General features: G+C 43.2%; 2 protein-coding genes across 2 annotated transcripts in view; both read right to left on the bottom strand.

Moving 5' to 3' along the window:
- Window positions 1-7,486: 7,486 nt before the first annotated feature.
- LOC134437597 (uncharacterized) lies at window positions 7,487-11,630 on the bottom strand. Its single transcript, XM_063187075.1, has 5 exons — window positions 11,132-11,630; window positions 9,654-9,825; window positions 9,244-9,333; window positions 8,538-8,606; window positions 7,487-8,148 (listed from the first exon to the last, which is right to left on the bottom strand). The coding sequence occupies exons 1-5, from the start codon at window positions 11,567-11,569 to the stop codon at window positions 7,688-7,690; spliced, it is 1,230 nt and encodes a 409-aa protein (XP_063043145.1). The 5' UTR covers window positions 11,570-11,630; the 3' UTR covers window positions 7,487-7,687.
- A 2,537-nt stretch (window positions 11,631-14,167) lies between these two features.
- Window positions 14,168-22,903, bottom strand: part of supt16h (SPT16 homolog, facilitates chromatin remodeling subunit) — a 29,270-nt gene continuing 20,534 nt past the window's right edge. The window contains exons 16-24 of the mRNA XM_063186327.1: window positions 22,319-22,581; window positions 21,445-21,563; window positions 19,105-19,343; window positions 18,650-18,725; window positions 18,280-18,449; window positions 17,841-17,970; window positions 17,024-17,150; window positions 16,596-16,670; window positions 14,168-15,260 (exon numbers count right to left, since the gene is read on the bottom strand). Coding sequence (XP_063042397.1) covers window positions 15,133-15,260; window positions 16,596-16,670; window positions 17,024-17,150; window positions 17,841-17,970; window positions 18,280-18,449; window positions 18,650-18,725; window positions 19,105-19,343; window positions 21,445-21,563; window positions 22,319-22,581 — 1,327 coding nt within the window. The 3' untranslated portion in view covers window positions 14,168-15,132. The remainder of the gene's footprint in view (window positions 15,261-16,595; window positions 16,671-17,023; window positions 17,151-17,840; window positions 17,971-18,279; window positions 18,450-18,649; window positions 18,726-19,104; window positions 19,344-21,444; window positions 21,564-22,318; window positions 22,582-22,903) is intronic.

Raw genomic sequence — 22,903 nt, 5'->3', positions numbered from 1 at the left:
CTCTAGCCAGCAAGGCCACTGACAACCCGCCCCCCCCATCCCCCACCACCATATCTGCGACTGAACATTCCACCTGCACTACTATACTTGTGACTGAACTTTCAACCTGCACTAACTCAAAACATGCACACACACACACACACACACACACACACACACACACACACACACACACACACACACACACACACACACACACACACACACACACACACACACACACACACACACACACACACACAAGCACACTGCACTTTCTGCACTAAACCCAAACATACACACACTGACACACACTGACACACACACACACACACACACAGACACACGAACACACACACAGACGCACACCGCACCTTCTACCTGCACTAAACACATACACACACATACACACACACACACATACACACACACACACTGCTGCTGGTGTACTTGACAGACCTTTTTAATATTTATTTTTCTTCAAAATGCTACTATTACCATGTCAGAACGCTATAAAGGACTTTTTTAGGAAAAGCACAAAAGCACAACAATACCTCTTTATGTATGTCCTCTACAAGTCTTCTGTTGTCCAGTCTTGCACTTTAAATGTCTGTATGAGCACTGTCTATGTCCATACTGTCTTAAGTCCATGTATAAGTACTGTCTATGTCTATACTGTCTATGTCCTTACCTAGATTAGTCTGTCTGTATGGGAAAGCAAGAAATGTAATTTCAAATTCTTTGTATGACCAGTGCATGTAAAGAAATTGACAATAAAACCTACTTGACTTGACTAGAATAGGCAAGGCAAGTTTATTTGTAGGACTACAGCACATTTCATACACAGGTGCAACTCAATGTGCTTCACAAAAAAAAACAAATGCAAAAAGAAACAAGAAGGAAACAAGAAAGAAAGAAAGAAAGAAATTAGAGTCAAAGAAAATTTAAAACATTAAGATAAAACATAATAAAAAATAAAAATAAAAATAAAAATGATATATAATTTAAGCTACGGGAAAGCATCTGAGAACAGCTTTGTCTTGAGTCTAGATTTAAAGCGATCAATGTGGGAGCATTTTTTAAGTCATCTGGAAGCTGGTTCCAAAACTTTGCAGCATAGAAGCTAAAGGCTAAGAATAACATTTCCAATGGCGGGCAATAAAAAACAAGAGCAAGAGATTATACCGGCGTCACCATTCAAGACTCTGGCTTTCACAAGAGAGTAATATTCTGTACCTTTTAATACATCTGTTAATTCCATTTTTTTTCTTTTTTTAAACATTGTTCTGTCAAAGTCAGTCAAAAAATGAGCCGCCCTGCAGTGACTCTAACAGTAGGGCCTAGGGTACAGCACTGGGGTGAGTTTCTCAAAAGAGAAGTTGTTAGCCTGTTAGCAACTTCGGTAGTTGCCAATGGGAAAATGCATTGAAAACAACAAAGTAGCTAATGTAGTAAGCAACTTTGGTTTTGAGAAATTCACCACTGCTATGCTAGCGACCCGGGTTCGATTCTGATCCAGGTCCTTTTCCGATCCCTGCATCTCTCTCTCCCACTGATTTCCGGTCACCATCTTCACTGTACTGTCTTAATGATAAAAGGCAAAAAGCCCCCCAAAAATATTTTCTTAAAAAGGGCCAAGAAATGGTATTTAATGTGTGCTTTAATTGCTTTTATCAGAAACACTGCTCAATAACTTCCAATAAAACATGGAAAATGATAAAATGAACATGTCAGCACACACAGACGTGCAAAATTCAATACTGTTTCTCTAATTTATCAACTTTTTGTTGTTGCATGTTCAACCAATGCATTGCTACCAGCATATTCAGCATTGTCTATAACATCAAGTTGACAATGACCTCTGTTAAAAGAAAAGGTCAGTAAATGGGTGGAGAAAGGACAAATAATGAATGATTATAAAAAGGCCTATAAATCTGGCAACTTAACAAAGATGGCCCAAGCTGAAGAATGCTTAGGCTGAAGAATCAGTCTTGTCTCTCACTGTCACCCATAGATAATACAAAACAAGGTCAGCCATGGCCCAATCAACTAGCTGCACTGAATGTAATGCCAGGGATCCGGGTTCGATACTAAGCTGAGGTCATTTCCCAATCTTCCCCCCATCTCTCTCTCCCACTCATTTCCTGTCCAACTCTTATATGTCCTGAATAGTGCTTTAAAGCCTAATAATGTATGTGGTTTTTGTTCAACAAAGGTTCTGATAAAGTTTGTCACACCGAAGACCGGGTTTTTCTTTATCAATTTGGTGCAGAGCACCATTTTCTCAAAAAAGGGTATGATAATCTATCCTTCATGCATCAGAGTAAAATAAATATGCTATATCGCACATCAGTATGTTAGAGGCTTGTACTCACCTGCTAATGTGATGTGTGTAGCTGCCTTAGCTGTCTGGTCCAGACTGAGAGACGGAGACAGTCTGACCATCAGTCTTAGATTCTGACAGACATAAATCGTCTTTCTGGTATTTTGGTATTCAAATTATTTCCAGCACATCCTTTTTTATGGTGTCTTTTACTGGGGCACCATATTGTTTGTTTAAACAGGTGACATCATTAGCAAACTCTGTTCCATTCCACCTCAGAATACCAGTCATTCATTACAGAAATAATGAAATCATAAAGCAAGTCCATGGGGAAATGAAGAAACAATACAACTAGACTACATAGACTAAACACTAAAGAAACTAAAAGGGAAGGAAATATTAATACATGTAATAAGTTAACTTTGAAATAACATTACTCCTTTTCTACGGTAGCCTAAAGCCTGCCATTATTACACAGCACACTATGCACAGAAAATATGCAAGAGGGCACCCCAACAGGCGCTCCAAGGAAGTAGTGCTTATACGGTGCTGTACCATGCTCAGGGTACCTGTCATGAAGGAAGATGCACTTTGGGAAATCGAACCAGCAACCCTCTGGCCACCAGCCCAACTCCATAACTACTTACCCATGACTACCCTAAATCTGTCCCAAATCCAACCTCACATCCACACACATGAATCCATTCAAATAGATTATTAATAAGTATTCTTAAAAAAAAAAAAACGCCCCATGCTGCTGCCTTGTCGTGGTGTGGTGGCTTGCGTACCGGCCGGGGCCTAGGCCCCTGGTAGGTTCAACCAAGCCGGGCAGGTCGCGGGGGAGGGGTCAGACTAACAGCGGTGCACTTGGGCGAGAGGCTAACAACCCCACCCCGGAAAACAAAACCTGTAGCAGAAATTGCAACACTCAAACCACAAAACCTTGGGTGACAGGGTTCGGTGGCAGTGTATGATTGCGGCCTTATGTCCCAGCCGGGACGAAGAGGATAAGTAACTATAACAAAAAAACAAGGAGAGCCCCTGAGTGGCAGTCTAAGGTGCTGACAGACATACTGTTTGTCTTTCAGGCATTTTACAAATAGTTTCCAGTTCATTTGCCTATGGTGCTGTATCTTCATCTTGTATCTTTTAAGAATGTTTGTTACAGTAAAACAAATGGATGTTTACGACTGTGAGCGATGGTGGCACGTGCAGATATGGACGATCAAATACTTTGCTAGTCAAATCACTTCCAGCAGGCCTGCTCACGGCATCCTTATGCAACAGTATGCTGTTGTAAAACAGAGATGTTTATTGCTATATCTTTGAGTAGGGAACAAAGTAGTTTTCATGTCTTACCGGTGCGAACCCATGCTCCATCCCTGCAAAAAAATGAACAAAAGCCAACATCAGCAATTCTGTGTCGACCATTACATCTATATCGCTGCATGACTATTCCGGGAAACTTTGAGCTATTCTCCTCAAAGGACAAGTGTCTCAAATAGGGTGGTTGTATGTGTTTTCTACGTAGCTTCTGCAGATGGGGTCGCCGGCGGGCCTATTCAATATTTGCAGAAAATACTCAACTACATCATAACAACTTTGCTTTGACAGCACTGAGAGCTTTAAGTCACAAATTAAGACATGGCCATTACAATTTCGTTGACAGTAAGGTTATAACATAGGCTCTGCGCTAAGGGGTTAAATAGCACACCTTACTCTGTTCAAATGTGGGCATTAATCCCATTGTCTTATCAGTACTGAACACCCGCTGTAATGTTTATACCAGTGCTACGCACCTGTGCGCACTGGTCTACACTCACCCCTGTCTTTGAGTACTAACAGGCACACCACCGTTTGTGTACATAGGTGCCATTAGTAGCACACTCTCTTCTATTCCTGGAAATTAGATAGCAACAAACCAAAACACTCGTTTTCGAGCCCATCCCCATTATATTTCAGTACATTATTAGGTTGAAAAGATCATACAAACGATCGTTTGTTCCGGCTACAGATGACAGAAGACTCTGTAATAGCATCTGATAGGTTTGGAGTTGTTAGGACGATGTCATTATGGGCAAAAACGTTTGCAATTACAGTTCTACTTCAAATGGCGTTTTCTCAGCTTTTTGGCTAGAAAGCAGCATTTTGGCGAATTCCACATATTTTCAACAGATGATTATGAAAGAACGGAAAGGGGTAGAGAGACACCGTTTTTTTCTGATGACAAATGAGCATCTAATCTGTGTTTTGATAGGTATGGTGTTGACATAGACACAGAACTCAATTTTCTGTGAGCCTCCAAAAAATGCCCAAAATGCTGAAAAATCTCTGGCACTCCGAGTTACTCTTTTATGAAAATGGCTGGCAGCCAATGAGTTCATTAAAGTGGTGGGTGTCCAGCACTGTGTTGTGGTGCCCTCTGGTGTTGTAGGAGAGACAGAGCATGACTCACTGAGACCACTGGAGTTCAGCAGACACAAGAGGCCAACAGCATCCTGGACACCCTGCAGGAAACTCACAGCACTGCAAGACACATACAGAGGGAGAGACACATACAGTATTTATGTTTAATTTAGTTATATTGGATAGTTCAAGCTGCATTCAATAAAGCACACAGTAAAATGACATCATAGCCCCTGATTAGGGAAATGGTCATTTACTCACCACCTCACCTTCCTTTCAGTGGTGGACACAAGCACAAGCACAAGCACACACACACACACACACACACACACACACACACACACACACACACACACGCACACGCACACGCACACACGCACACGCACACACACAAACACACACACACACACACACACACATACACACACACACACACACACACACACACACACACACACACACACACACTCACCCTCCTCAGCTGCACAGATGAAGTTGAGTCTGGTGCTCTCGGGCAGGCTGAGAAACTGCGGCTGCAACTAGCGTTGTACACAATAAATGTACTTCTACAGTACTTTTACTTTGGGCTCTTCTGCTTCATAGGGCTACAGCACATGCATACATGGGTTGCGTGTATGTACCGGTAAACGTTTCGGCTGTCACTCCAAAGATGTGCTCACGTGACTGGCTGCAGCATGTTAAAATTGAACTTTGCATAATCTGTCATGAATCAGCTGCAAATGAGCTGCAAATAATCAGAGGCATGGAACTCTCTCTCTCTCTCTTTCACTCACACACACGCACGCACGCACGCACGCACGCACGCACGCACGCACACACACACACACACACACACACACACACACACACACACCATCGATACCATTGCACTGACCTGAGAGCAGCAGCAAGGCCAGTCTGAACTCCCAACCGTATCTCTTTCATTTCGTGAAGTATTCACGAAAAAAAAAATAACTTTAATTTTCGTGGTTCGTTTTTCGTGGTTGGGCAACGAAACGCTGCATATTCATTTGAATTGCCCGACTGCTGCCTAGCGACCCACTAATCAAACATTTCAAACAAGCAATTTAGGGTTAGGGTTAGGTTTAGGGTTAAGGTTAGGGTTAATGTTAGGGTTAGGGTTAGGTTTAGGGTTAAGTAGGGTTAAGGTTAGGGTTAGGTTTAGGTTTTGCCCAACCACGAAAAACGGGCAATAACGTGAATGCACCACGAAAATTAAAGTTTTTTTTTTCGTGAATACTTCACGAAATGACAGAGATAGGGCTCGAACTCCATGACCCTGAGGCCCTGGTGCTCACCTCTGTGTGGAGTCGAGACAGAAGACCCTGCATGGTGTTCAGAGAAAAGACATGACACCCAATATTTATTTCTTGTGATTATAATCATAAAATAATTATTATTCTCATTGTAATTCTTGTAATTTAAAATGGTTTCTTTCACAAATATGTGAAATATATTACATTATAACAATTGATATGGCAATGGAGAGAGCCTTACAGTAAGTAACAGATTGAGACTTGGCCATTACCATTTCGGTGACAATAAGGTTATCAAAGAGGTTCTACACTAGTAAAACTTAGTATAATTGATTAGTAAACTTAATCAATTATATGTGCAGCATATCAACTAATTACGGCTACTCCAACTCACCTGGTAAAATGAGGAAGAGGATGGGCGATGGGTAAAATGAGGAAAGTCACCAAGATGCCACAAATATTATAAACACCAACAGAAAAGCTAACAGGTGCCCCTTAGCTTTTGACTGAAAACTTGGTAAGTAAAAGAACAAAAAGGATTTAAGTGTTTAGACATTTTCGTTTGCAACCACACGGTTTTCGTTGCAACCACCATCTCTATGTTCACCAGTGTAAAAATAAAAAGAGTTGCACAACAGGCTACACTCCACATCAGTATATTAATGGCTGTTCAGTACAATCTGAAGTATCTAAGTATCAGTATTTAGTCCTGAGTGCTGACCAAAAAAACAACTATTTGGCTGTCAAATGATGTTCACTGGACCATGGAGTCTGCACATCACATGTTTCTGATGAATTTGGTTTGCAGAGGCACCATGAATGATTGTGATGGCACATTGTGTCCAACCACTGAATTTGTCACTCGTCGCTCAGAGCAAAAATAAACAATATCAAACAAAAAAACATCATGACTGAATGACTGAATGAAGACAGCATATGTAAGGTAGGCCTATGTCAAGACTAAAGTGAATGAACAAAAAGGGAAGGGAAACGAAATACATATAATAAGTGAATTACTAAATGAAGTTTTTACCCTTTCAATGTTTTCTCATCTAATGTTATGTTCTTTCTTCTATCCCACTTGTCACACTCTCTAATTTGTGGTAGGCCCACTCAGCAAGTCAAACACACACCTAGCGCATACAGTCTCTGGTCATGGTCCTCAGTGCTAACCAAAAAAACAACTATTTGGCAGTCAAATAATGTCCACTGTACCGCACAGTCTGCACGTCATGCCTCTGATGAATTTAGTTTGAAGAGCCGCTATCAATGACACATTGAGTCTAACTCTTATAGAATTCATCATTCATCACAGCAAAAATACAAAAAATATCAAACAAAAGCAAAAAAGACATGACAGAATGAAGCCATAATATAAGGTAGGCCTATGTAAAGACTAAAAACAAAAAAGGAAGGGCAAACTCATAGCCTATAATAACTTTTTATGTGTTTATTATGACAAGACAGTAGTAGAGAGACTAGAAATTAGTGGGGAGGGTTTGGCAAATGACCTCGGGCCGGAATTGAAACTCTTGGTTCAGAGAGAGAGAGAGAGAGAGAGAGAGAGAGAGAGAGAGCTTTTTGCACTTTCTTCCGTGTCTGTGAATACATGTTGCTGGTAGCCAATAGCATGAACTGTCATTCATATCTCTCTCTATGTATAGGCAGCCTATAGGATAGGTGTAATGTGATGCCAGTAGTATCAGTACGGGTCATAATCTTCCAAAGTAGCGCTTGGCGGGCGGGTTAAGTCATCCCATTGGTCCCATGGACAACCCGCATCGCCTGCATTCCACAAGTCTTCATCATACGCATCATATATGCCGATGCCGCCACCACCGCCATTATTGAGTAAGTCGTACTCGTACGGGTCTAAATGAAACGGATTACTCTCCGTCTCGCGTTCCCAGTCCTCAACCATCAGCAGTTCGCTGAGAGACCGCTGTGGCAGTGTCTGCTTTGCCACTGGAGTGGGGGCACTGGCGGTGGCAGCGGTGGCAGTAGTGGTAGTGGTGGTAGTGGTGGAGGAGGAGCTAGTGGTGGATCGGGGGCCAGGGCCTGGGGCACTTGCTTCCAGCACAGGGCTCCTTGATGGGGGCGTTTCTTTAGCAGGCACTGGAGGGTGCTTCTTGACTGGAGCATGGTCTCCTTTCAAAGCAGCATCTGAGTTAAGTATAAGAACAGATGAAAGTAAACAGATGGATGAATAAATAAACACAGACTGAAAGCTAATATAGACACAGAGACAGGAAAGAAGATAGAAAAGATGACCTAAAGACCAAGAAAGACGGAAATGAGAAAGAAAGACAGGCAGACACAAAAACAGACTGACAGATAAAGGCATAAAGAACGCCAAAATAAGACAGAAATATAGAAAGAAAACAAACAAACAAACAAACAAAAAGAAAGAAAGAAAGAAAGACAGACAGACAGACAGAAAGAAAGACAGAAAGATGGTATGATATGGAATAGAAGGTACTTTTACTGCTCCAGGAGTTTCTGTTGTGGACACAATGTGACATCATAGTTACCTGGCGAGCATGAGGGCCTACCTGTAGAGACTTTGTGGTCGCTGGCCTCTTCAGTTTGCTCAGAGGGATCCGTATAGAGATCAATTTCATCTGAAACAAAGACAACAAATACTTTGCTTCATTGGTAAAATGGGGAAAAACACATAGCCTAGTTTCAATATTTGTAAAGTGTAATAGAATTTGTAGATATCAAATTACTGTTTTGCCACCTATCCTCAAACTGATATGCATTCTGATCCAGGCACAGCTGACAGGGCAAACCACATACAATTTTTCGATTGGATTTTTTTGTGCATTGACTTTCACTTGACTATGGCAGGTCTCGTAATGAGGACTGTAGACATGAGAGTGCAGGTGGTGACAAAAAAGTAAATAGATGTTCTTCTATTGCACATTGCTCATTCTATTGCTCTTTGAAAATTACATGAATTGTAATAAACTCCTTAATTTACAGTCCTTTAAAGTGTGCAGACATTTTTGGGACACCCTGTTCAATGAGGATGTTTTTATTGTGGCCAATATTTGAGGGTGTTTTTATCGTGACAGCCATGGCCCCGTTTTGTTTCGCTTGTTTTGTTTATTTTGGTGTAAATCAATTCTTCAATTATTTATTTTTGTTTGCTATAGTTTTTCTTTCAAATTGCCGAGGACCCCCTTGCGGCCCACAGGGGTCCCCGGCTCCCACTTTGAAAGCCACTGTGCTAAAGAGCCGCTCACTGTATCTTACCCAAGTCATCATCCATGTTGCACAGATACAGCAGGGATGTAACCCTAGCATGTCCTTGGTCCTCTGTTTGCTTCTCATCTGGATTACACTCTGGAACATAGAACATAACAATAAACCAAGTTTTACTTTGCTTTTTGGGAATCCTCAGTCATCTAGAATGAGGCTGTGGAAAAAAGTGAACGGGGCCTTTAATGAAATAAGTTGATACATTGATTGATTAATAGATAGATCGATTGATTGATTGATTGATTTGCTACCCCAACATAGACTGAAGTTAGTCATTAGCCTCATTCAGTCTCTACGCCAATCAATATCTATCTATTAATCAATCAATCAAATCAATCAATCAATCAATCAATCAATGCATTGGTCAGTCAATCAGTCAACTAAACAATCAACCAAGTAATTACCTTCATTGTCAACCAGATCCTCCCCCAAGACTTCCCTGACCAGGTGGGGGTGGCCGGTGTCCTGCAAAGCTTTGAGGAAAGTGGAAAACCACCCTTCCTCGTTTCGCACCACCCTCCGGAGAAGCAAACGGGCACCTCTTATATTACCATATTGCTCCGTTTCTGCAAAAATCTAAATGAACAGACACACAATACCAAACATTTTTTTCCACCTCTCATAACCCATTTCTCAGCACCAGTGATGGACAACCTACATTCATTCGTAACAACCCGGTGCCACGGATCCCAAATTACCTGGATTTACCAGTCCAATTCAACCAGGTGATTTGCTGTTTGACTGGTCAAATGGTTCAATTCGACAGGTAAATCCAGGTCATTTGGATGTGTGGTTTGTAATGAATGAATCCAGTGGATAGTACAGCAGGGGCGTCGCCAGACCTATTTTACAGGGGCACGTGCCTGGGTATTGATTTGCTGTGCCCCGGTATGAGTTTCACAAAAAAAACAACAACCTTGCTACCTTGGAATTTAGCTCAAGTTTAGCATACAGAGTAATCTACAGAATGCACACAATATAGCGCACATGCACTACTTGCAATAAAATAATGAAATCACAAGCTTTTAAAAATAAATAACTGCAACAATTTTTTTGTTTGTGCACTTTGCACGCTCACATTATCTTGTGGTGCCCCACTGTGCCCCTGTATCGCGATAGGTCAGCTGACGCCCCTGTAGTACAGACTAGCAAACAAGGGAGGATTAAAGAATCAAGAGCTCAACCAGGAGGGGATAAAGGCCCGAGTTGTCCCGATCCAGGGGTGGGGTGGACCGTTAGGGGAAGGGAATGTGATTGTGTGCGTGTATAATTTTGGCCTCTTAGAACCTTCATGTGTCGTATTCCCGGGAGCTTGTCTATGTTCCCACAGCCCATTGGTCCAACATCACTAAGACTTTTAACATTAATTTGTAGGCCCATTGGTCCCACCGCTTATACTTACTGGCCCATGTTCCCACATTTCTAAGAATTGATTCAAATTTAGGTCTTATGTCCCATGGCAGGAAGAAAGGCATGGAGTTGTGGAAAATGGGGCCTATATTTGAATAATTTCTTTAAAATGTGGGAACATGGAGCAGCAAGAATAGGCTGTGGGACCAATGGGCTGTGGGACCAACGGGCTGTGGGAACATAGAGCTGACCCCGTATTCCCCTGGGCTTTAGCTGGGCCCTTTTCATTAATCCATCCGTGCTAAGAGATCATGTTAGTTAGGACATTGAAACACACTTAAATTGGGCAGTGTATAGGCACAAGTTGCCCATTTGTCCTTTTTTTTTTTACACATACAAGATCTGTATAGCTAGGCTATAGATTTGATCATTTTCCTATGGGATGATGGCAAGAGTGGATGTCTGTTTAAAAACAAAACCAAATCAAACAGCAATGGTTAGGCCTACAGACTGAACTGTTTTGGTGACTTACATTCTCCCTGTCTTCTTCTGTTAAAATGTCAAGAGAGCAACAGCTGATGCAAACATCTCGGGTTTTCATCTTCTCCAGGCTCAACTGGAGGAGGTTGATCAGTTTGACACAACGGTCGTTTTCTTCTTCCAGAGCGGGACTTGGTGGACTGTTGACGATGTATTTGGCAGCCAGTCTACACCCGACTGTCTCGAGGCCGTCGATAAACTCCCTGAACCAGCCAGGAGGGCGATGCACTCGTGTGATGGTCTCCAGGAGATGGTCGACGGCGCGCTGGTTTCCTTCAGTTGTCAATTTTGCTCTTAACAACTCCTTATGTTCATCTCCCAGGAAATGCAACAGATCCACCAGGGGTTCGACACTGATCAGCTTCCTCAGACGACTCTTAAAGCATTCAATGAGACCCAGGTTTTCCTCAACAGGATGGCAATGATCCATTTTCACGGGCAGACTTAGTAGGCAACTGAGATAAAGAGCTGCTTTACTGGTGGTAGGGTATCTATGTCATTCTGGGTGGGGGAAGTGGAATTCCCCTGAAACGCATACTCTTCAGTTTCGTTTCCTTCTGCCAAGACAACGGATGCAAGAAATGCAGGCCTATCATTCGGCATGTAAATATTTCCTGATTAAAACCCAGGGGATGGAGCTATAGGGGGCCGGGCACCTGCCCTGAGACCCTGGGCCCAACAGTATTGTTGACATTGGCAGGCCATATGGAGGGCCCCATTAGGGTTTTGCCCTGGGGCCCTGTGTGCAGTTGTTCTGCCTCTGATTAGTGCAAACAGTTTCTTTTTCAATTGCTTGCCCAACACTTCACATTTGCTGCATTTCTTTGAACTCTGCACAGAAATGGGAGTACTGCTGACACAAACGGTAAAGCAGGTTTTCCCACCACCTAAGGGCACTTTTTTTTGGTGTGTTTCTTTTAAAAAGCCTGATGATTCATGTAAGCCTACATTATGCCACTTTGAGCTGGTGCATAAGAGCCTTTGGAGATGAATGCTCAGTAGCCTACCCTCCTTTGTACCAACATAACTTCCCTCTACTATCATAGCAAATTTGATCAATGTTAAGGGGCATGTAGCCATCCTTCAGCCATGTTTTGGGTGCTTGATGTCCTGGGGAGGTGAAAAGGCAACTGGAGCATTGGGGCAAATTACTTCCCTTACTACTGCAACACTGCCAACGGGTTCATGAAAAAGTTTGTTACAAAGCAGAACACTGCAATTGTTGCATATTTAACATTATATAGAGATGCACCGGATCCAGTTCCGGTTCCGGCAGTATAATAGGATTTTTCACAGGATCCGGGTCCGGCAGGATCTTAAGCTGTGGATCCGGTATCCGGCAGTTACCTAAAAATCAGGATCTGGTGCATCTCTAGCCTAGGCTTTTCAGTCAGTCTTTCACAACCCCAATCACTGCATGGAGTGAAAGGAAGCCCTTTGGAAGCAGCCCTTGCAGGCAGTGTGGCAGTAAGCAATGGGTCTAAAAAATATTTTGAACCAACATAAAAAGGGCCCACGTGTGGGAGTAGACTAGGCCTATATGTTTCAACCGTTTTGTAGGATCCGGTATCCGGTTCCAGCAGGATCTTAAGCAGTGTATCCGGTATCCGGCAGGATCCTAAAAATCGGGATCCGGTGCATCTCTTAACATTAATAATGAAAAGACAGGTCCTACATAGAGACCCGACTTCCACTTGCATTCATTTAAATCAATTGTGGTAATGGTCATTTGTGGAACTATTATGAGGGAGCCTTTGGAAAATGCTCAGCTCTATTCCAGGAAAAAAAAAGTTTTGGGAATCCCTTTTAGTATGTGTATGTGGTAAGAGCAGAGGTGGAAAGAGTACTAAAATATTGTACTCAAGTACAAGTACTGTTACTCTGTTGAAAATGTACTCAAGTACGAGTAAATTTACCAGTCAAGAAATCTACTCAAGTAAAAGTAAAAAGTAAATAATTAAAAATGCACTTTGAGTAAAAGTAAAAAGTTACTTTTTAACAATCAGCGTTTTATGCCTTTAGATGTGCAAGGGGTGCACTGGGTTAGAGGAAGAACAGCTAATGTTGATCTCCTCGGAGTTAAATGAATCTCCATCGTTGGCCTCCATGTCAGCCAACATCGTTTGAGTGAGAGACAGGTCACACGCACCAACTCTTTATAAACTAGGCTAGAATTCTAGAGGTTTTTTGTTGGTTTGTTTGTTTTTTTTTACTCAGTAACGCTTGTGCTGTAAAATGTACCAAAGTACATTACTCGAAAGAAAATGTACTTAAGTAAAAGTAAAATTACAATTTTTTAAAAGTAGTTTAAAAAGTACAAGTACACAAAAAAGCTACTCAATTACAGTAACGTGAGTAAAGTAATTAGTTACTTTCCACCTCTGGGTAAGAGTGAAGTGGATTTACTGAAGAATTAGAGTACCGTTAGATTATGCAACAATGTAACCTGACCACAACATCGTTTACTGCACTTTATAATAGATTTACTGTAAGTCAGAAGCTTAGTGCTTAGGATAAAATACGCTGTTAAATCCCACTTAAAAGGAGCACTCCTGACAATTTCAATATGCTGTTGTATTGCTACCCTTGACTTGTCAGTGTCCGGTGATGCTGCATTTTTGGCCCTTTCCGAGATAAGAGCTATTCTAATGGGGGCAGCTTTTGTTTACATTTAAAAAAAATCTTAACATAGGCCTACTTCAAATATTTTCCCAAAAGGTATCGCTGTTTGCTAGTTGTCTGCTGATGTTGCATAACCTCTTGGATGTTTTTGGGAATAAATCAAGATGTTTTTTTATGTAAACAAACACCTGCCCCTATTACAATGACTAGGATCTCTGAAAATAAATAAATAAAACAATCTCAGGTACTGACAAGTCCATGGTAGTGTGAGCGTCACCACTGCATGTTGAAATTGGCTGAAGTTACCCTTTAAAAACAGTTCAATTTGAAGACGTGAAGCAAGCAGCGACAGAAAACGTCCAACTACTTCTGTTTCTTTAGTTTTTTTATTTATTTTTTTCTTAAAAAAAAAAAAAAAAAAAAATCAAAACCGAAAAAAAAGATTCTCCTTTCAATTAAACATATACGAGTCTAACACTCAAGAGTGGACAGACACAAAGAGGGGAAAAGCATGTTCATAATGAAAGGTCAATGTATGTTGTGTGTGTGTGTGTGTGTGTGTGTGTGTAAGTGCATGTGTGTATGTATAGATAATTGTCAAACCCCTCCCCCCCATTACAAAACGGAAACAAGAAAAAGAAACCTGATCAACACAAATCTGAAACACCCTCCCCGCCTTCCCGCCCAACCCAACCCTTATCCCCCATTCTTTCCCCAGCCGCCACAACTGTGCACCCCCCCGGAACTTTATCTCGACCGCTGAGCGCTCTTAGCAGGCAATGAAACTGGAGTGGTAAAGAGAGAAAGATGCTGGAACAAACTTCATAAAATTCTTGGCAGGGAAGGGAGATGGGGACATTTTTGAGAAAATGTGTTGCTGGATTAGGGAAAAAGAAAAACCCATCTGGGACAACTTTCTTGATAAAAACCCTGTTCAATACACTCATTCACACACACCATTCCTTCTACACGCGCGCACACACACACAAACACACTCTCCCACACACACACCTGAGAGATGAACTGAAGGAATGAAGAAAGAGAGCAAAAGAAGAGAGAGAAAGAGAGGAGACAGGTGACCAGAGAATTCCAAGACAGACCGAAAACATCCACCTGTGTGCGATGCACCAACTCCGCCAAGCAAAGAGAAAAGAGAAGAGACAAGAAGAGAAGAGAAGAAGAGAGCTGCCCACGGGTAATGTAATGTATGTACAACGCATGTCCTCGTGCCTGTACAAATTTTGTACAGGTGGGTGGGGCGGGCGGGTGTGCAGGGGGGCTGAAATTTTGGCAGTGTGTTTTTGTGTGTGTAATGGATGTATGCATGTACGTGACCGTGTGTGTATGTGTGAGAGAGACAGTGAGACAGGACTAGCGCCGTCGCTTCTTGCTGGGGGGAGGTGGTGGCGGACGGCCCTTCCTCTTGCCGCCGCCTCCTCCTCCTCCTCCTCCACTCCTGTGGGTCGTCTCCTCATCCTCATAGTGGCTCTCTTTGTCAGCTGGAGAGAGAGACAGAGAGAGAGAGAGAGAGAGAGAGAGAGAGAGAGAGAGAGAGAGAGAGAGAGAGAGAGAGAGAGAGAGAGAGAGAGAGAGAGAGAGAGACAGAGAGTGAAAGACCGACAGAGAGAGAAAGAAAAAAGGCGGAGAGCGAGAGAGGGAGCAAGAACAGTAAAAACAGGGTCAAAATAAACAAAAATCAATCCCCTGAACTTCACCACTGACCAAACTGGCATCACAGCTGCCCTGTCAAAACACCTCCTCTAAAGCCATGGCCGTGTGCCCAACATGGAAAACAGTAAACGAAGACGGCACAAAGCTCACCAATTCATATGTGTATGAACAGTTGATGCATGCATAAACAGTTAAAGTGAAAGGGTTGCCAAATCAAACAAAAAATAAATAATAAAAATAAAAAAGTAAAAAGAAAGGGGACCTCCCCAACAGGGATATGCCCATATCAAAGTAGTAGGTAGCAGAATTTCTTAGAAATCAGTAGGTGGCAGTATGCACCAGAAATGTAGACTTGAGACTTGGACTTTAGTCAAATCATTTGTGACTCAAGTCTGACTCGAGACTAAATATTAGGAATGACTTATGACTTGAAGTGAACGCTTCTGACTCAAGACTTGACATGACAGTTTTAGCCTGCAATGATTTGCAATGGCAAGTCTACATATATTCCGCATATTTTCTGCACCTTTTATTTTTCATTTTTTCATGTAAGATGGTGGGGCAGGGTGGATAGAGTAGGTATTGCAACCATGCAGCTCATTGAAACTGTGCTGCTTATTGCCAAATTTGATCTTCTCATGAATCATTTCTGAATAATGGACCAATATTAACTATTATTATATGGTGTGACGTCATCGGTCGAATGCTCCATTCATTTCAATGGGGCTCCCCAACGTTTGCACGTCTGTTATTTTTCGATAACGGACGGGTTGGTCTATATCAGACCGCTGTCAATGGCAACAAGACTTTTCACTGCTAAAGCGACTTTTCAACAAGACTCTAATCAGCTGCTGTGATGGACAACACCTGTTGTCCTGGCTACCTAGCTGTTGCCTAGCGGTGTTCCACAACGGCACTGTTTTGTTTTGCGCAGCAACAATCTTTTGACATGAAAAACTATAATAAACTTAACATTAAATAGGGGGGTGAGACGTGGACTTGACTTGGTCAAATGTGTCTGAACTTGTAACAAGACTCTGACTTAATTGGAAGGACTCTAGGCTTACTTGTGACTTGCAAGTTAGTGTCTTGGTCCCGTGTCTGGTATGCACAAACAAAACGTAACCCGTCATTAACCCCAAAGACAAAGAAAAAGAGCTTACCTTTCCTGGCCTCCTCTTCCAGTTCATCCCAGTCTTTACCGCTCTCCTCCTCACTGCCCAGGGACGCACTGTAGTCTATAGGACACACACACACACGCACGCACACGCACGCACGCGCACACACAAGCACACGACAAAAATGAGAATGTGCATATAACTAGAAAGTACATAAGAATGTGCAAACAGTGTAACACTACAGACCATTCAACACTAAAAACGATAATTGTTGCACTAAGTTCCCAAAGCACTTCCACTTCATTTCATCCTGCTTAGCTGGATTTTTAAAGTGTATCAGATGAGCCTTCAAAAGGTCACAAGTTAAAAACTGTGTATGGGTGTGTGTGTGTGTGTGTGTGTGTGTGTGTGTGTGTGTGTGTGTGTGTGTGTGTGTGTGTGTGTGTGTATGTGTGCGTGCGCGCGCGCATTACCAGAGTCCTCCGACTCGTCCGAGTAGTCTTCATCGCTGTCCTCCTCCTCCTCTTCTTCATCGTCACCGGAGGGGTTGAAGGTCTCGTCCTCCATCTCCGACTCAGAGTCATCCGCTGCTCCTTCGCCCTGAAAGGGATACATGCACACAACGGTCATGATGGAAGTTAGAAATATTATAGGGCAGCCGTGGCCTAGTGGTTAGAGAGTTGGTTCGAATCCCCCCCTGACCTCTCCCTACATCTCCATCCACGGCTGAAGTGCCCTTGACCAAGGCACCTAACCCCACATTGCTCCAGGGACTGTAACCAATACCCTGACAAATAATAACCATTAGTCGCTTTGAATAAATGAAAGCGTCAGCTAAGTGCAATGTAATGTAATGTAAATATTAAGTCTGAATAACTAATGAGTTAATACTCGCTAATATGACCAAAGTACAGCAAGTTTTCCCAGCAAAAAAAAAAAAAAAAAGTCAATTTCTAGAAATGACAATTTGATGGCGGTGGTAAGTATTTGCGAAAGGGGTAACATTTGTTACAAACGGGAGACTGTTAATTTTTGTGTGTTTTGCATGTCGGAGTAGAGTCTCCGCCTTATAAAACACAAAGCCTTTGAACCCATTTTTGACAGTCATAGACGGATCAGAACCAAAATGCATCAGATTCTGGATGCAGCACAACGTAAAATCTCAAACTTGCATGAAAACGCGCGCGTGCCGAGAAACGCACACACGCACACACACACACACACCCCGCTCTTGGGCTACAGGAAAGACCAGCTGCCCACACACACACACACACACTAACGCATACACACCTCGCTCTCGGGCTCCAAGAAAGACCAGCCACCCTGTTCAAAGAAGCCCTCCGGGTCGTCCACAATGGTCTTCATGATCTTCGTCCAGTTGAGCGACTGCACCCCCTCTGTGTATTTGATGTCACAAGAGCTGCCGGAAGAGAGAACATTTGTTTAATTACTTCAGTAATTTTAAATGAACTACTATTAAACAGACAACAATAAAGCCCAACTTCTAATAGTAAGTAGGGAGAGTGCGTATGCAACTTTTTGGAGGTTTTCTTTTTTGAACGCGTGTCCCCTTACTTGTGTCACTCTGATGGTGTTAAGGGAGGTGTGTGGGTGTGTGTGGGTGTGTGTGTGTGTGTGTGTGTGTGTGTGTGTGTGTGTCCCCTTCCTTACTTGTGCCACTCCTTGATGGGGTTAAGGGAAGTGTATAAATATGTGTGTCCTTCCTTACTTGAGCCACTCTTTGATGGGGTCCAGTGAGTTGACGGGGATGGCGTTGATCATGGTGACCTTCTTGCCGTACTCCTTGTAGACGATCACCGCGTCAAAGTTCTTCAGGTGGAACTGCACGCGCTCAAAGTGGACCAGCTCCACCTCGTCCAGAGTCACCACGAACGGAGGCTGCAGGGAGAGGGGAAGAAGAGGGAGAGGAGGGTGGTGGTGGTTTAGATCAGCAACGGATAAGCTGTATAGTTTGACTTTTTGCCTCCTTAGTGGTGGAGTTGATGAATGAATTGACAGAGAGAAAGACCGACAGAAATAAAGAGAAAGAAAGAATGAATGAATGAAGAGACCCCCCCCAAAAAAACGGTAATACTCACCCACTCAGTGACGTTGCAGAGTGAATTCGATGTGGGCTGCAGGAGACAAGTGCTTCTGTATGGGGCACCCTGGAATCTGAATAAATACAACACAAAACAGCTCCCTTTTAAATAACACCAACTTGAGCTTGTAGCGTGTCTATGAATGTGCTTCTCATCCCTGAGCTGTGTGTGTGTGTGTGTGTGTGTGTGTGTGTGTGTGTGTGTGTGTGTGTGTGTGTGTGTGTGTGTGTGTGTGTGTGTGTGTGTGTGTGTGTGTGTGTGTGTAAATGACCTTACTTGGTACAGTATTACAATGTTTGAAACGGTTGACTATGAACTGGTAAAAATGGTGACTGATAGAAATTGTGAGTGACTGGTAAATTTTAGAATCTAACTGCCAGTGACTGGTGGGGAACATTTTTAAGTTCCACCCCTGGTGTGTGTGTGCACGCCTGTCTCTCGCCCTCACTCACCCGAGGTCCCGGAAGGGCACCTCGAAGTCCAGCTCCTCCTTGGCGAGCACCTCCACCTTCTCGATGAAGTTCTTGAAGGCCGACTTGAGCTTGTGCCGCATCTCACGCTCCAGCTGCTCGGCGTACAGGTCGTCGCGGTCGTGCATGTGCTGGTGCTTGCCCAGGTCCGTGGTGATCTCGCCCACCTCAGTGTAGAACTGCACGTCCGTGTGCCGCTTCTTGCCGAACATGATGGCGTTCTGGGGGAAGAGGAGGTTTGAATTTTAGTAAAAAGGTAGAAAGAAACACAAATACATTTATTTACCGTATTGGCCCGAATATAAGAAGTGTTTTTTGTTATAAAAATAGTACTCTAAAAAGAAGGGTCGTCTTATTTCCGCACGCTAGACTAAATAGCGTCAATTTTTTTTTATTTGTTTTTTTACGTACCCTGAATGCGGCCATTTTGCTTCACAATAATGCCACAAAACTCAATAATGGATAGGTTAAGAGATTGTTTTGTCCATATCAAATTTGCAGATGATTGTTTCGTGATGACTGTTGCACCGCACGTCTATCAACTGTCACTCAATGCGATGCGGCCGACAGTGCAAGGGGGAAAACACAACAGTCAATCGCGGCTCGTTGCTCTGCTTTTATTTGTGTTCGGTTTTACAGTCTCATCAGGAAAGCTTTGGTTGTTCTCTGGTCACCCAACAACACCACTTGAAACTAAAGAAATGAACGGTGATTTGACGAACAACTTGTAGGCTAAGTTTTGGATGCGGTCATCAGCCAATCAATGCTGTGTGCGCGAGAGAGCGGCACCTTTTGACAAGCGGTGCAAGCGGTCAATCTGCTTTTGGTCACGTTCAGTTTCTACAGTCCAACGCAAAACTTTGGATGCATAAAATGAACAGCGATTTGGCGAGAGAGTTGCTGGTTAGATATTGCTGTCAACTAAGCATTTGGCAAATTCTGTGCATTGCACAATAGGTAGCCTATCTCGACTGGACTGGTTGCCTGGACTAATGCTCTGAGTAGGCTATGTTGCGTCGAACTTACTGTAGAACAGACAGGCCCAGGCGGCTGTAGCCTACTGGCGCTTGATGGGTAACGTGAGCAAAGAAAGGAAAAATCTGTGGTCTTTTATCATGAAAATTACATAAAAATTATATTGTGAGATTTGTTCTATGTAAAAAGCCTTAGATTTTCCAACAAATAAAAAACGGCATTTTGAAAGAAGTTTCCAATGTGAAACAAAATTTAGTCTTCAAAAAAACTTGCCCAAAACAGGAGCCTGAAAATGGGGGGTCGTCTTATATTCAGGATGGTCTTATATTCGGGCCAATACGGTAAATTGATCTTGCTTTCTAAACATGTACAATTGCACGTCCTTGTGCTGAATACACAATGCCATTCTGGGGAAGGGAGGGTGGATGAGTTAAGATCATTGTAATTTAATGACATCAATCATAATAAAATTGGCTAGAAGTGGCACACAGACTTAAAAAGACATCATAAAATCAAACGTGATACTATTCTCAGAAGATTGGACATTAGGGCGACACCTAGATTGCCCTAACTTACAAATCCTGAGGGGGATGTAGAGTAGCCCGTTTTTACCAGACCACATTAATTACTTCGTATTTCATTTTAGGTCTGGATCCTCTGTGCCCTGGAGCACTAGGGTGGGAGAAGTGAGCTCAGCTCTGGTTTGAAATGAGCTCTGACCAATCGCTGACAGTTGACGTTCATGACGCTTGTTATTATGCTCCTAAGTGCGTTCGCTTATTGGCTGGTAACACCGGTCGTCTGAAAACCGTCCGAAAACAACAGCGAAGCGTAATCAGACCATTCATGGATTAAAGTAATTAAAAATGAATGGTCTGGCCTGTCGGGCTAGCTGTAGAGCCCTCATTGAGGAAAAACTAGTTTAAATTAGTACTACCCAGGGCTGTAGTCACGTCCACCTTTGCAGAGTCCAAGACAAGTCCAAGACCAGAATAGTCAAGTCCGAGACAAGCCAGAGTCAAAGTCAAGTCAAGTTTGAATCACATGTCGGTCAGTGTTAAATAATGAAAAGGATGAAGGTCAATAATGCGAACATTTGAAGCTAACCTATACGCCATGGACGTGAAGACAAACTTGCTTGCTATTGGATTTCAAGCTCCACTTTACAATCTATGATGGCCAGTGTTCTTAACAAAACAGACCTGGGCGAGTCTAAAAGCCTAATTTGGCAAGATCAGTGTCCGAGTCCAAGATAAGTCAGAGTCCTACTAATAGCGAGTCCGAGACAAGTCCAAGTCCATAGAAAAATGGACTTGAGTCCAGACTTGAGTACAGCCCTGGTACTACCTTGAGGTGGAAGTGCAGTACGATGATCATCTCCCCGTCGCAGGGCTGGAAGATGGCGTGCTTGATGTTGTTGTACAGGATGTCCACCTTGTCACCACGCACCGACGTGAAGCGGAAGCCTGGGACACGAGACACACGACAGACACTGGTCAGGCAAGTGCGCACACAAGTCTTCACTATATCTTCTCTCTATCGCACGCACGCACCCTCTTCTGGGCGATGTCGGGCTGGATGTATACTTGTTGTAGCAGGACCATACATGCATGCTAACACAAACACACACCTGCATGTACGCACGGCCTACGGCCAAACCTACAGTTGGTGTGTGCCTTGAGCGAGCCCTGCGTCTGGGCAATATTGGGCCGGATGTACAGTAGCAGGACCATGCACGCACACACAGACACACACGCGTACAGACAGCCTACGCCCAAATAGGCCTGTCACGATAACAAGTTTTGCTGGACGATAAATTGGCCAAGAAATATTGTCTTCACGGTCATTTTTAAAAAATATAATGAAAATGGGATAAAAATGCGAATACACCCTTTTTAAATTTTGAAAGCGTCGCAGCCGGGGGTGCTAGACAGATAGGTAGATAGAGAGCTAGACAAGGTAGACAGACTGAAAATGAAAAGTACACCTACGTTTAAGCATCATTGCGCTGAGTGAAATGTGCCTATCGATATTCAGTCTAAGAAAGAGTAACGAGGAAAACAAAGAAGCATGCAATAACTTATTGTGGCAAAAAAGTTATCATGCTTGTGAAAACGTATTGTACGATATATTGAATATTGCTATATTTATTAATTGAATATTGTTGAATATTGTGACAGCCCTACCCACATGCGTACAGACAGCCTACGCCCAAACCTACCGTTGGTGTGTGCCTCGAGCGAGCCCTGCATCCTCTTCTGGGCGATGTTGGGCCGGATGTAGAGGTCCTTGAGCTTGGGGTTGCTGCGGTTGAGGTTGATGACGAGCGAGTCCTGTTTCACGATGCCCTCTTTCTCCTTCTCCTCGGCCTCGCGCGTCTTGTAGCGCTTCTGCACCTCCTTGATGATGCGGAAGGCGTTCTGCAGGTTGGTGGAAGGCACCGAGGGGTCGCCGGGGGCCTTCAGGTTGGACGCCCGGTACGTGCTGGGGAAGATTAAGAAATAAAAAATTAAATAAATAAACAAATAAAATGGACCCAACATAGATCAATTTAATTTCACAACATTTAAAGCAGGAATTGGAGTTATTGAGCAAGACCAAACGATAGAAAGAGAGCGAGAGCATGTGAAGGTGCTCTGCAGAGAGAGCGAGATAAACAGATGGGGAGAGAGAGAGAGAGAGAGAGAGAGAGAGAGAGAGAGAGAGAGAGAGATAAACAGATGGGGAGAGCGAGAGAGAGAGCGAGAGAGAGAGCAAGAGAGCGAGAGAGAGAGCGAGAGAGCGAGCGAGAGAGCGAGAGAGAGAG

This window comes from Engraulis encrasicolus, chromosome 21 (assembly GCF_034702125.1).
Source record: "Engraulis encrasicolus isolate BLACKSEA-1 chromosome 21, IST_EnEncr_1.0, whole genome shotgun sequence".
Taxonomy (NCBI): domain Eukaryota; kingdom Metazoa; phylum Chordata; class Actinopteri; order Clupeiformes; family Engraulidae; genus Engraulis; species Engraulis encrasicolus.
This window is presented reverse-complemented; position numbering and strand designations above follow the sequence as displayed.